The sequence below is a fragment of the Rhododendron vialii genome, chromosome 2a, assembly GCF_030253575.1.
Source record: "Rhododendron vialii isolate Sample 1 chromosome 2a, ASM3025357v1".
Taxonomy (NCBI): Eukaryota; Viridiplantae; Streptophyta; class Magnoliopsida; order Ericales; family Ericaceae; genus Rhododendron; species Rhododendron vialii.
In genome coordinates this window covers 15,601,384-15,615,659 of record NC_080558.1, presented here as the reverse complement: position 1 = coordinate 15,615,659, position 14,276 = coordinate 15,601,384, and the positions used below count along the sequence as shown (strand labels likewise).

The 14,276-nt window shown below is 37.3% G+C and overlaps 1 protein-coding gene across 1 annotated transcript; it reads right to left on the bottom strand.

Moving 5' to 3' along the window:
* Window positions 1–6,332: 6,332 nt before the first annotated feature.
* LOC131318201 (disease resistance protein RPM1-like) lies at window positions 6,333–9,647 on the bottom strand. The gene has a single exon (XM_058348034.1). It carries the CDS (start codon window positions 9,368–9,370, stop codon window positions 6,569–6,571), a length of 2,802 nt encoding a protein of 933 aa, XP_058204017.1. The 5' UTR covers window positions 9,371–9,647; the 3' UTR covers window positions 6,333–6,568.
* Between the last annotated feature and the right edge of the window lie 4,629 nt (window positions 9,648–14,276).

Below are 14,276 nucleotides of genomic sequence, written 5' to 3'. Positions count from 1 at the left end.
TGGCTCCCGTATCTACACACCAGGTACTGGTAGATAACACCGCTAAATATGACTCAACAACTAGTGAAAAGATTTACCTTGTTTGTTCACTTTATTGAGAAAAGCCGGACATTCTTTCTTCTAGTGTCCTTTCTGCTTGCAGTGAAAACACTTGCCCGTAGGCTTTTTCACTCCACCTTGAGGCGCATGAACTGCCTCCACAACCTTTTTCTGAGATTTATTCTGCTTCTTCTTGCCTTTCAGCTTAGAAGTAGAAGTCTTCTCTGCCACTAGCACTGATGGTGGTTTCTTCGCAACCAAAAGACCCTCAGTTGCTTGGAGTTCCTTAAGAAGTTCCGCCAAAGATAAATGCATTTTGTTCATACAATAAGTCAGGCGAAACTGCTTAAAACTCTTAGACTGCAGTGAGTTAAGAACGAAATCGATCTGGGTTTCCCCATCAATTTCAGCTCCAAGGATCTCTAGTTCATTAAGAAGAGCTATCATCTTTAGAACATGATCCCTAATCGGGGTCCCTTCAACATGGGTGATGCTCACCAATTCTTTCATAGCAACTAGCCTTGCTACCCGATTCTGATCCCCAAACATTTCTTTGAGGTTCAGCATCATATCAGAAGCAGTTTCCATAGCTTGATGCTGATGTTACAATATATTCGACATAGAAGCCAAAATATAACACCGCGCCATCTCATCAGCCTTAACCTAATCTTTATAAGGCTTTGCTTCTTGTTCTGTGGCATTTTCTTCAGGTATAGGAGGGCACGCCGTAGATAGCACATATTTGTGGCCCTCAGCAGTTAACACAATATTCAAGTTTCTTTTCCAGTCAACATAGTTTGGTCCAATAAGTTTATTTTCTTTGAGAATAATAGCAAGTGGATTGAAAGAGCCCATTTTTGAATCTAAGAATCAAATAACATAACAATCAATTATGAAGGGCAATAAAAATTTTGAATTTCATTTTAATATTGGTTCCCTCTACCATATGTTAAAAGAAAAACATTGGCAACCCTACACACCGTGAAGAGCATGCCTCGATGGGAAGTCTCTACTCTTTATCATTCGTGTAGATAGGCACAACCTTTTAATTTTACTATCTAGACATTATACCGTGCCAAGCAAAATTAAATAGCCAATATAGCTTCGGTCCTATAAATAATAATAGTGACTCAGATGGTGAGAATATTATTATTTACAGCTAAGTGTATACCATTACCTAACCCCATGACCTATTGTTCCGTTATGAATTACCTCAGATGGTGAAGTAATTCACACAACAATTATCATAGACCTATCCTTTAAGGAAATCTGTACCGATAATGTCATAATTAATTTTGCCCGATGGGGGGGAAGGTTCTAAAACCATCACACAAAATTAATTACAGCATCTACATATTAGTAATGGAGACCGTGGGATTTATAAAAATAAACTCCCTCTCCCACTTAGTTATTTAAAAAAAAATTGTGAGTGTTATCAAAATTTTTGAGTTTGCAAAAAACGTGATCTAGGTCAAAGGCCATATATTACCATGTTGTCTCAATGTGGTAAACTATCACATATGCAAACATTCATAGAAACATGCACAAACATAAATTAGGAAACATAATAAAATATGCAACCCAACTATTATGGTCAAAGATGCAATCCTTGAGCAACAAAGAATTCTTCCAAATTTGAAATCCTTAAGCAATAAGGAGTCCTTTCAAACTTGAAATCCTTTGGCTATACTTGTGTAGAAGACTTAGATAGTTTGAATCAATCAAGAAAACCAAAATCCAACCGTGCTTAGGCAAGAAATTTCGAATTTAACATATTCCCGCGTAAACTGCACAGCCTTCAGTATTTTGGTCATATCTTCTTCATCTGACCTCCAATTGAAGTGATTCAAATTGGGTTGGATTCGAAATTCAATTATCTACAACTTTCGTGAAGAACAGATTTTCTGATTCCAATGTTTACTGGGTCGAAATAGCCCTGCAATCAGACCCTACGAATCTGGAAAAAAACTGTTGCGAGCCAAATAACTTGAATCTTTTGTATCTACCATCTTCGATCTCCGAATAACCGTCGAATGCTATTACAATCGAAGAAACATACAAATATCGATCTTATGCCTCCATTGGAGTTCACATGCTATGTTAATTATTACAACCACGAAAAATAATCGTGGCATCCAATAAATAACACATGCTACGTTAATTATTACAACCACGAAAAATAATCGTGGTACACAATAAATAACAATAACCAGGAAAAAATTATCGTGGGATCCAATCACACAAAGCCAATAAAAATCATGTGACCATAATAGTTGGGTAAGAACACTGTAAAAACAAGGGTTAGCACGGTTCTACATTCTACCCTCTATAACCTACGGACAACATGGCCTGTTTAATCCATACGCGTGATTACAGCCTGCTCTGATACCACTGTTGGGAAACTGAATCCCCAAGACCCAGTAATGACGCGTACAGATTAGACAACAAAAATTGTAAAACCCTATAAAGCGGAATTAGGGTTCTACCTCAACTCCTTGCGACACGAACGCTGGTTGAACTTGTTATAGCACGTCTTGCTATAAACCACGAATACTGCTCGACCGTACCTTACGATCTTCTATCGTATTCCCTGCACGTCTAGAATACGAACCAAGTGTGGACTCTTTCGTGATCTGTTTGCTCTCTCTAAGCCTGCCTCTATTTCCTGAATAATAGAAAAACATCATCCTGACCTAGAGAGCATAACGTGTATATATAGGGCTACGATAGGGACCTAAGGAGTAATAAGTCTGGGCTTCCAGTGTAAATAAGAAAACTTAATCCCACCAGGATTCTATTTCTTATTTCACTAATTATAGTTCACTCCACTACAGAATTATAATTGCACTCCCGTCCTTATCTCAATTATATTACGAGCTCCATGATATTAAATACTTATTAATCTCCCCATGTTAAGATTACAGATACCCGTTGATTAAAATAAATTACTAACAATGTTAACTAGCCAAATTGCTCTGCCCTACTACCTTTTGAAATTTTTGAATTTTGTGCTCTAGAAATGATTGGATTTTTCTGTTTTACGTAATTGAATTAGTTTGTTGATGAACTTTGTCTAGTTGTAGAGCATGGATGAGTGTGTGCACGCGTGCGTAAAGTAATCTCTGTTAAAATAATCTGAGCGTGCTATAGCTCCAATACCACATACCCCCTCCAAAGCAGAAGTCACAATACTCAATGTTCCAATTTGCACTCCGTTCCAAGTATTTTGTTAGCGGCGCTATAAAAGCCATGGCAAAAACTACAACAAAGAGATCGCTGTGGAAAATATTTCCTGAAATGTGGTACTGTAGTATTCTGTTAACTAACCATATCAGTCCAACAATTTAGAATTGTACATGTTGATAAGTAGAGAACATAAATTGATGTGATAAAAGGAACTTTGAATCTTGTTTCTTTCACAGAGCTCTGTACCATCTGTTTTAGTGTCATTTGTGCCTCCCCTGCTAATAACTTCGGTGCTAAATCAACGTTGAAAATCGCATGTAAGAGCCCTAGGAGATGGAGGGAAACTAGATAGAGAAAACCTACTTGAGTCTACTTAATACAAAAATCCTCCGTGTTTAAGTAGATTGGTACTGGCCAGGTAAGGCGGCTCGAGGACTTTCGAGGCTTTAACCAATGAAAACCATGACGCCGAAAAGGGAAGGGAGGTTAATTACACTATACAAGCTGAAGTGATGGGAGTGAGAGGGGGCTCAATTTGTTACGATGATGAACAAGGGGTGTTATGGTACTGGCCAGGTGTTAGCACCTTGATGGTCAAAGCTTGCTAAGCTTGGCTAGCAGTGGCACCTAGCACCCTAGCCAACCGGTGGAATCAAAGGCATAAGGTAGGCGTGTCTTTACAAGGTGACCCGATGGTGTCAGCACTGGTCCCTTAGGCAAGTGGCAGTAATAATGCACGTGAAGGCCCGATGATATCATGGCATGGATGCTAAACAGGAAGCAGGCTTGTGGGACAAGGCAATCGAAAAAAATGGCTAAGTATTGGGAGCTGGGGTTGAATCACAAAATTGGCCAAGCAGCCTTGAGTTGGCTCTGGTAAAACGAAGGCAGACTTGTGTTGGCTCAGGCAAAATGGTTATTGACAGTTAAACAACATTTTGCACATGTTGTTGGGGGCATGAGACAGGTGTCCAAGGTAGAAACGGGCTGCACATGTTGCTGGGAGCATGGGACAAGTGTCCAAGGTAGAAACAGGCAGTTATCGCCCAGACAGTTTCATATTTCAGTGTGTTGGTAGATTCTGGCAAAGCCAACACAGCCTAGGGTAGTTGGGGGTGTCAACTGCAAGATCATGGGTTGGCCCCATGATCTCATGTACTTAATTAGTGGCCACATTTTCATGATTGTAAGCCTATATAGGCAAGGCATTTTAGTAGCCTAAGGCAGAGGGATGTTATGTCTAGACTCTTGAATATTTTCTTTGTAAGTTGGTGCTTAATAAAGGTTAGGACGGTTCCCGTAACTCTTGTGTGTGTTTCTAGACGTTCAAATATATCGGGTGTGTGAGTAAACACTAGTTGGCTGAGACCAAGTTGCTGGCAAACTTGGTGCCATCACAGGCAAATTTCTAGGCAAAAAACAGCCCCGTGACACCAAGTATGGTAGAAGTAGGGATGGAGTCAGGGAGGGACCAGTAGGGGCGGTCGCCCCTGCAAGAAGAAAAAGAAACACTACTATTATATGTAAAAAAATAATAATAATTCTATGAAAGTATATAGGCTAAGAGCTTATATAAAAATAAAAAAAATTAATAGTAACCTTTGAAATACAAAGATACCAACATTAATTACTAAAGGCTAAGAGCTAAAATATAACAAAAAATAAAACTATAGGGTTAATATTGTGAATATTCAAGTAATAAACTTCCATCTTTTGTTAGATAGTTTTAGTGTTTTAAAGTTTTATTTCTTTTTGCCCTAAAATATTAATGGCACACCAAATCCCCCCTCTCTCTCTTGACACAAACATCCCCAATTGTTAAGACTTCAAAGGCAATTTCGAAAAAATAGCAATGGAGGAGAAGAGATTTTGGAAACCCTAAGTAATATTTTTGGTGAAATTTTAGTTGTAGGTATGTTTTTCCCCAATTATTGTTCTAGACTTCTACTATTTCTTTATTTTTTGACTGGTAAAATCAAGTAACATGAGAGCTCATGTACCGAATTCGTCCAATTGTGATGAATGAAAAATAAGAAGATGAACAATAAAGAAAAACGAGACACATACATCAAGATCGATCCTATTAGTTAAACCGATTTATGTATTTACGTTATTTTGAGTTTTAATGTATTTATGTGATTATGCATGTGCATTTATATTTTTTTTCTCGCATGCACGATCACTCCTGCATAATGAAATTCCTGACTCTGTCCCTGGGTAGAAGTAACCATAAGGCGGCTCGAGGATTTTCGAGGCTAATGTTCAGAAGATTAGTTCACAGAAAAATATGACGCCGAGAAGCTGTGGGAGGGAGGTTAATACACTTCATAAGCTGAAGTGATGGAAGCGAGAAGGGGCTGAATTTGTTACGATGATGAACAAGGGTGATTATGGCATGGGCTGAGTGTTGAAAAACAAGTCTTCATTACACTTTAAAGGCCATTCTTCTTTTTTTTTTTTGTCCTCTCCCTTTTGCATTTTTTGGATTAATCATCCATTTCGACGGAAGAAGTCTAAAAAATAAAATTTTATGAACAAACACACAAAAAAGTTCATATAACACGACAATTTATAGAAAAAAAGACAAGTGTTTCATAAATTTTTTTTTTGGTCTATAGTGAACTTTTTTCAATGTTGGTCCACTTTATTATACTTTTCTGATTCGTCTCATTAAGATGAACAATTAACCCCAAAAATAACAACGAAATGCTAAACAAAAAGTTACAAAAACAAAAATTACTGGAAAAAAATTTAGACAAAAATGTTAGAAAGAATGGATGCTTTATGCATACATAGAAAAGTGGAAAAAGAAGAGAGAGGGATTTCAAATGAATTTGAACTGATATGGGAAGCGTAGAATTCGAGATTTTTTAGCCGGGATGAGAACCATAAAGTCCAAGTGATCGGAAGGATAGATATTTAATTAAGGACTCCTAAAAAAAATTAACGGTCACAGACTCACACTTATCATAACGATACAGAGGGAAATTAACATATCAAACATTTTTAATCAGCACCAAGGGAAACTAGGTTCCTGTAGAGATGTGTTGAACTTAACCTAATTATCTAAATAATGATTGTTGCAAACCGACAAACCGAAGGCATGCTTTGAAGTTCTAAATTCTGCCAAGCTTATTATTACATCAAATATTAGGTTCACGATAAAGCAATCAATTCAAGACAAAAAAAAGTACGCATAAGAAATATCTACAATTGACAACATGATTACACAAACAAGTTTTCAAGCTCTAACAAACGACAAAAAAATATGAGGAAAAAAGGGCACATCAATAACGGGGATGACCCAATTTCGAAGATCCTCATCCCCACCCATTCTACTGTATCATAGATAACGACGGATGAAGTAACCAGAGTTGGAGGCCCTCCCAATGAAAACCTTAGGGACGTGTGCAATTTTCCAATAGTCTCCACCTTGTAAGTCTCTATTCAACCTCGAAATTAATGTTTCCGACATATCATTCAATTCAAGATCTTTAAGATTGGCCAGATGTTCAACACCCGAGGGCAACTCCATCATCAATTTACAGTCTCGAAGAATGAGCTTTTCAAGAAGAGGCATCGAACTAGACTCCACTCTCACCCGTTTCAATCCTACTAAGCGAATCAACAACAATATTTTAAGCTTTTGAAATCCACCGGCCTTGAAAAACAATCCATCTCCTTCATATGCCGTGCTAAGTTCAAGACAAAGCAAATTGGGCAAATCTTGAAGGGAATGCAGTGGATCAACATCTCTTAACTTACTCCACCCTAAGAATAATCTTTTCAGGTTGTGAAGAGATGGTATCCAATGCGGTATCTTCTCCAAACGTCCTCTTAGATAGAGTCCTCGAAGAAGAAGTCGGGGTGGCAAAGTCAAAGAATCTAAATCAATGATCTCATCTTCTTCTATTGCACAAACTTCCAATGAGCGAAGGTTGTCTAGCCTCTCAAGGGATGAACATAGCACCGTCCCATCTTCCTTCTGTAGCTTTACAATGACCAATCTCCTCAATTGAGTTAGCTTCCCCACCTCTCTTAGCACAATGCCACTATTACTCCCTCGATTTGCTTCAATAGCACATAGTTTCTGCAAGTACAACAAACTTCCTATTCCGGCCGGGGCTTTGAAGCCAATTATAAGGTGAAAAGGATAATAACAATCGCCGGTGTCGTAACGATACAACAAGAGATGGCGAAGATGTTTGAGCTTCAGGATCTCATCAGGCAATTCGGTGACATTTGTTTGTTTCAGATCCAATGTCTCTAGCTTCTTGAGTTTTCCGATCGATTTCGGGATCATTTTTACATTGGTCGCCCTCAAACTTAGATAAGTAAGATTACGGAGGTCCACAACTTCATGCGGGAATGTTTCCAATTGTGCTCCTCTCAAGTCTAACACCGTAAGTAGTCTTACACCCTTGCCTAAGGATGCAACCTTTGACAACATGGACAATGAATTTGTTGTGCTGAACATGAATAAAGAACGAAGGCGTGTGAAACAGATGCTTTGTTGAATGTCTTCCAAATTATGGTGGACCGAGAGGCGTCTCAATTTCTCAGGCCACACTCTACCTCTTTCACTTGCTATTGTGACAATGTTTTGCTCTCTTGACTTCGCAATTATCATTTCACGCCAATGGTCATGGATCCGATAAGCTCTGAACCTTCCCCGGTCCTTGACTTTTGACACTTGAACTAAACTTCTGTTCATAAGCTCATTGAGGTAGCCCTCAGCAACTTCTTCTTTTGTCATTCCTTCTTTAACTTCTATAAACCCTTCCGCCACCCACAACCGAATTAACCTCGAATGATCAATGAGACAATCTTCTGGAAAAACACTCAAGTACAAAAAACATAGCTTAAGATAGTAAGGCAAATCAAAATAACTGAGGGACAATATCTTTTTCATGCTCATGAGTTTGTCATTTCCTTCTAGTTCCGCACCTAGGCCGCGGTAAATCCTCTCCCACTCGTCCGCACTCTTCTCCTTTGTTGATAACAGACCACAAATTGCCACTATTGCAAGTGGTAACCCTTCGCATTTTCCCAAGATTTTTTTAGAAAGATCTTCCAAGTATGAAGGACAAGAATTCTCCTTGAACGTTTTTGAGCAAAACAAGGCCCATGACTCTTTGGGAGGCAAGGGCTTGAGATTATACACCATGCCATGATATTCTTCACTAGCAAAAGATGCTAAATCTACATTTCTTGTTGTCAAAATTACTCGACTGCCGCAATTGCATTCAGGAAGTATGATTTTTAAAACTTGCCATGCATCAATTTGCCATACATCATCAAAAACAAGCACATACCTCTTTTGCTGCAAAAAGGCATTAATTATACCTTTCAAGCTGTTTGTATCCATACTGTCCACTCCTCGTGGGATTGGTTGCCTGACTTCTTCAAAGAGAACTCGAATCATGTCTTTTAAAAGCTCTTCGACCTTGAATGATTCAGAAACAGTGATCCAAGCATGGTTCTGAAAGTGCCTCTTCACTGTTGCGTCGTCATAGACTTTTTTTGTAAGGGTGGTTTTGCCCAATCCGCCCATTCCAGCTATAGAAAGCACCTTGAGTTGAGGATCCTCATCCACTAGCAACTGAATCAAGTGTGATTTGGGATTGTCAATGCCCACAAGGTCGGCTTCTTGGAGTAGAAGGGCATCGCCACGACAATGATACCATGCGATGTCTGAATGAGTAGAACTTGAGCCTTGCTCTTTTTTGCCATGCACGTCACTATATCGCTGATGTCCCTCAGAAATATTGATGATTCTGGACTTGATTCCTTTCACTTCAGAAGCAATTTGGTGGCGAGCTTTTAAAGTCTTTATAAAAAAAGAAACCTTATGTACGAACGTGCGGAATCCGGTGCTCCGATGATGTCTATATCTGAGGCGAAGCATGTACATGTCAAGAGCATCAGCAGTGTCATATGCAGCTTCTCGAACTTGCTTCACCCATACTTTGATTTTCGGGTCTCTATCTTCTATAGCATCAGCAACTCTGAGGAAATGGGTCATGCGCTCGAATTCGGCTCTTATGTATTCAATGTCTTCCCGTACTCCGCCCAACAAGTTGAACTCTTCTTGGAGATAGGGGGCGAAGTTGGATAGAAGTCCCAACACAGCAGCCTCTGCCATTTTTTTTTTTTTTGTGGTTTACTGAGTAGCTTTGGATTTGAAGAGAAAGGGGATGGTGAGGGAAAACCGGTATGTTCTTAGTTTATTCAAGTGAGCCCTGAACTGGATAGCTATATGAATATTGTCCAAGTGTTATGGGACTGTCTATGCTGAAAAGTCTTCTGTATCTTTCTTTTGTTATTTTAGTTTCTCCACTGGACCTTTTAATGGTCCCCTATTTCTTTGCACATGTAATGTTGATTCCCTTATTAATGGTAAGACAGAGAATAGGAAAATGAGACGGATGGACCCCCCAGTAGATGTGAAAACAGAGCAAGATGTGAGGAAAAAATACACGGGATGAGTGAGAGGACAATTTTTGCATTCATGACTTGAGGTAGGCGATTGGGGTGGAGCCCGCACACACTACACACCTAGTTTGTGTGGGCCCACCTTTATTGTGAGTATGGGCATGTATTTGGGTATGTGATTGGGTGTGGCGTTAGAAAAATTGATTGAGTAATAGAGGTGGTAAGTGAAATTACTCTCTCACTCCTTCGTGTGAAAAAAAAGAAGACTTGGGGTGATGCAACCATATCTCTCTTTCTCCTCTTCGTGGTGTTTGATGGCCCTTCTCGGGGTATGTTCTCTCTTCTCGCAAAAGATTCAGCAAAAGTGAATCTTTTCCCATTCATTTGTTCCTTATGGGTGTTTATGTCAACTTCCCAAATCAGTTTTTCTCTTTTTTCTTTTAAAGTTAATCAAAATTCAGGAAATTGCTAAATAATGCTTGTTTATATATATTGAGCCCAGCCAGCTAAGAGCCAAATTCATTTCGAGTAATTTGGAGTATTTGATTAGAAATAACCTAATAGACACATTGTTTGTTTGTTTTTTATTTAATTTTAGCCTATGTATTATATTAGGGAAAGACTACAATACACATCCCTTATTTGGTGTGTATCATATGCACCCCCAAAATGTTATGAATTGTAGAAAAAATGTTACGAATCATATTGCTAAAAAGTTACGAATCGTATAAAGGTTACGAGATATACCAAAATGTTATGAATCATAATGAAAATGTTATGAATCCTATTGCTGAAAGGTTATGAATTCTAGAATAAAAGTTACGAAACACATTAAAATGTTATGAATGAACCATAAAATAGGTGCATATGGTACACCCTTTTAAGGGGTGTGTATTGTAGACTTTCCCATTATTATTAAATGGACAGTCTCTGCTTGTTTTTGCAAATTCTAAAAAATTCAACTTTGATTCATATTTTTTTGACACTTCATTTCCAATAACTTTCCCTAGAAGCTAAAAGAAAAATTAATTAACCACGAGAAACTAACCATCATGCCAAGTATTAGTCTGAAACCCCTTATCATCTCATAATTACTGGTCCATATTTCACTACACGGACTGATTTCGTTTTATTGAAGGGGATCGACCAACTTCAAGGTATGAACACACAACACGTGAGCATGCACATAGAAATACATGTCCATTGTCCCAAAAAAAATTATTTTGGTATTTTTATTTTTCCTAATTTTTTGAATTAATCATTCAACTTAACAAGAGTTATCAAAAAAAGTATAAAAATACGGACTATAGTTTAATTTTTTATTATTATATAAAACGACACTACATAAAGATATATCCCTTATTTGGTATTTACTCTCATCTTTAGTGTATGTTCTTTTTGCTTTTCTTCATAATTTATTTTTTAGAGTTTCATGCGAGTGGTTGCCAGGCTCTCTTGGGTGGATAATTTCATTTAGCTATATGGTATATTGTCTATGATGAAAAGTCTTGTGGGACTGTCTCCACTTGACCTTAATGGTCCCCCATTTTCTTTCACAACGTCCATTCAATTATTAATCACTGGACAGAGAGCGGGCAAATTGAGACGGATGAACTCATAGTGTACTGTTTTTTTTTTTATTGGACTAGTTCCAATTTGTATCTCGGTACCGTTTCAAATTTATTGCAATATATATTTTTTGATATTTTTAATATACGTACTTATGTATACCAGTGACCTAAAAAAAATTCTAAAAAAAACCCTAAATCTTAATCTCATAGTTCCTGATCAAATTTTGATGATCCGAGCCGCTCAATGTGTTTAGAATGTGATTTTAAGGAGATTGATCAAAGTTGGCAAAAAAAATGACCAGGAAGGGCTTGATTTGAGCAATTTTTTATTAAACCGTTCAATAAAAAACTTTTCGGATGAAGCCTTTTCCGGTCTTTTTTTTTGGCTGATTTCTCGCAGGTACCCTTAAAATCACGTTCTGATTACATTGAACGGCTCGGATCATCAAAAATTGATTGGAAACTTTGGGGTGTTTTTTTAGATGTTTTTTAGGAGTCCCTGGAACTGCCCTAATATAACGTAGAAACATAAGATAGAGAAATAAAATTAATTCTAACATCTTGCCTCACCTTAATACTAGGTCTAATAACAAATTAACATGATTAATATAATAAAATGGACTCCAAAGTTTGTTAAAATACCATAAAATTCATGCCTTTTTATCGAAGGAAAAAAATACTAGTATTTGTACCAGCCGAGGTCCCGGTACAGGCTGATACAAACCGTTACGCCCGGTATCAACCGGTATAGGCCACTATTTTGTCTGGTATAGAACAACAAGATATGTGTACCATTTTATGACCAATTCGGGCCGGTACCGTATAGGATTAACAACATTGAGATGGACCTCGCCAGTAAGTGTGAAAACATAGAAGGATGTGGAAAAGAATACATGGGGTGGGTGAGAGGTCAATTTTGCATTTTGCATTCTGCATTCAAAACTTGGGGTGATGCACGGATATATATCTCTCTCCTCTCCGCGGGTTTTGGTAGACCTTGAGATATTTTCTCTCTTCTCCGGTAAAAGAGATTCAGCAAAAGTGAATGTCATTTTCCATTGCTTTCCTTATCGGTGTTTATGTCCCAAATCATTTTTAAAAAAAAAAACCCTTTAGAAGTTACGTCCCCTCTCACTTATCAATGACCGGACACTTTTAGGAAATTTCCGCTGCTTGTTTATATTGAGGCGAACCTGCTAAGAGCAAAATTCATTTTGAGTTTGGAGTATTTGATTACAAATAACCCAAGAGACAAGTTGTTTGTTTGTTTTTTTTAATTTTTTTATTTAGAGCCTATTTGTCTGAAAGTCTTTTTTTTTTTTTGCCATTTTTAGATTTTTTTCTACTTTGATTAATATTTTTATATTTTTTTACACTTAATTTCTAAATACTCTTCTTCAAAGCTAAAAGAAAAATTCATCAACCACGAGAAAGCTTACCATCTATATTGAATATTTAATTTAGTTTGAACTCCTTATTATCCGCACAATTATTTGTCCCTATTTCTTTTTTTCCAACATGGTAGGATACTTTCATTAATAAAAAAGCACAAACATACTTCAAAAATGATGATTATTGTTTCACAGAGAATTCAATCACCAATCAAGAGGTCTAATTTTTAAAGTACAAATACTAGAATCTCACAAGATGATTATTGTTTCATAGGGAGTTCAATCACCAATCAGGAGGTCTAATTTTTAAAGTACGAATACTAGAATCTAGCAAACACATAATTACCAAAGTATGAACAACTATATTCGCCAATCTACGAATAAAGTAAATCACAAATCCGATCCTAACCGATCACCACCACCATTGTTGAAACTCCAAACAAACCTTAATGATGAAGGAGAAGCTAAGATAAATGAAAAAGAATGAACAAAACAAATAAATTCTAGCTAGTAAGATCTGAGAGGGAGGGAGAAAAGACCCTTACCAAACATGAGAGATTCTTGGAAGCAAGAAAAGAGACCCTCACTGGACGGAAGAGATTATTGAAAATCCTTAGGGGAGGGAGGGGAAGAAAGAGAGAAAATGGGTAGGTTTTTTTTTCTTAGAGAGAAAAACTCTAGGTTAGAGGCAGGGCCGACTCATGTATTTTGGAGGCTCAAAGCGAATTCTCTATATTGAGTCCTTTGCATATTCATGAATTTTTAATAGAAAATGCTAAAAGTATAAAAATAACAAAAAAAAAAAATAAATCTATAAGGATACAATTATGACAATATAAATATAAAAAGATATTATTGCAAGAGTTTTTGAAGAAAATAAGATAAAATTGTGTTTTTATTTAGAAACATTCTAATATTAATATGTGAATTACTTTATAATGGGACCTCAATTTTAGACCAAAATTCGGGGGCCGGAAGCGGCTGCTTCCTCGGCTTACCCCATGAGCCGGCCTCAAGAGAGAGCATTGAACAATCCATCCAATTATTGGTCCCTCTTTCACTACACAGACTTGATTTTGTTTTATTGAAGGGGACCACCCTTTGTGTAAACACATAGAACGTGTCCCCAATGGCATCAATGACATAATCAAAGCAAAAAGATTTCTAAAGTTAACAATATTGGTCCAAAATGAAGCTCACAATGGTATAGTTAAACTTAACAACACCTTAACCAATAACCAAATTTTGGTCTTTGAATATATAACCAAAACTAGCAACCTTTTTTTCTTCAAATAACCAAATTTAATTGGTACCTCTCTCCTCTAATTAATCACTATCAATGGGTCCACTCACTTGCATTTATTCCTAACTCTCTTTATCTCTCCCTACTAAATATGGGTTTCTAATTATGTACCATTGTGAAATTTCACATTGTTACTATAAATAAAAGATAATTTGGCCAATTTTGATTATGTCATTGAGGATACCCCTACAAACTAACCCCAAAAGCTCAACCTAACTCTATAACTTTGATGGGGCCCAGTCTACATCAACATCATGGATTGGAGCATGGATTGGTTCCTTGTTCCTAGACTTATTTTTTAACTATGCACTAGTCTCCCTACTGACTCGAGACCGATTGTCGCCTACTCCT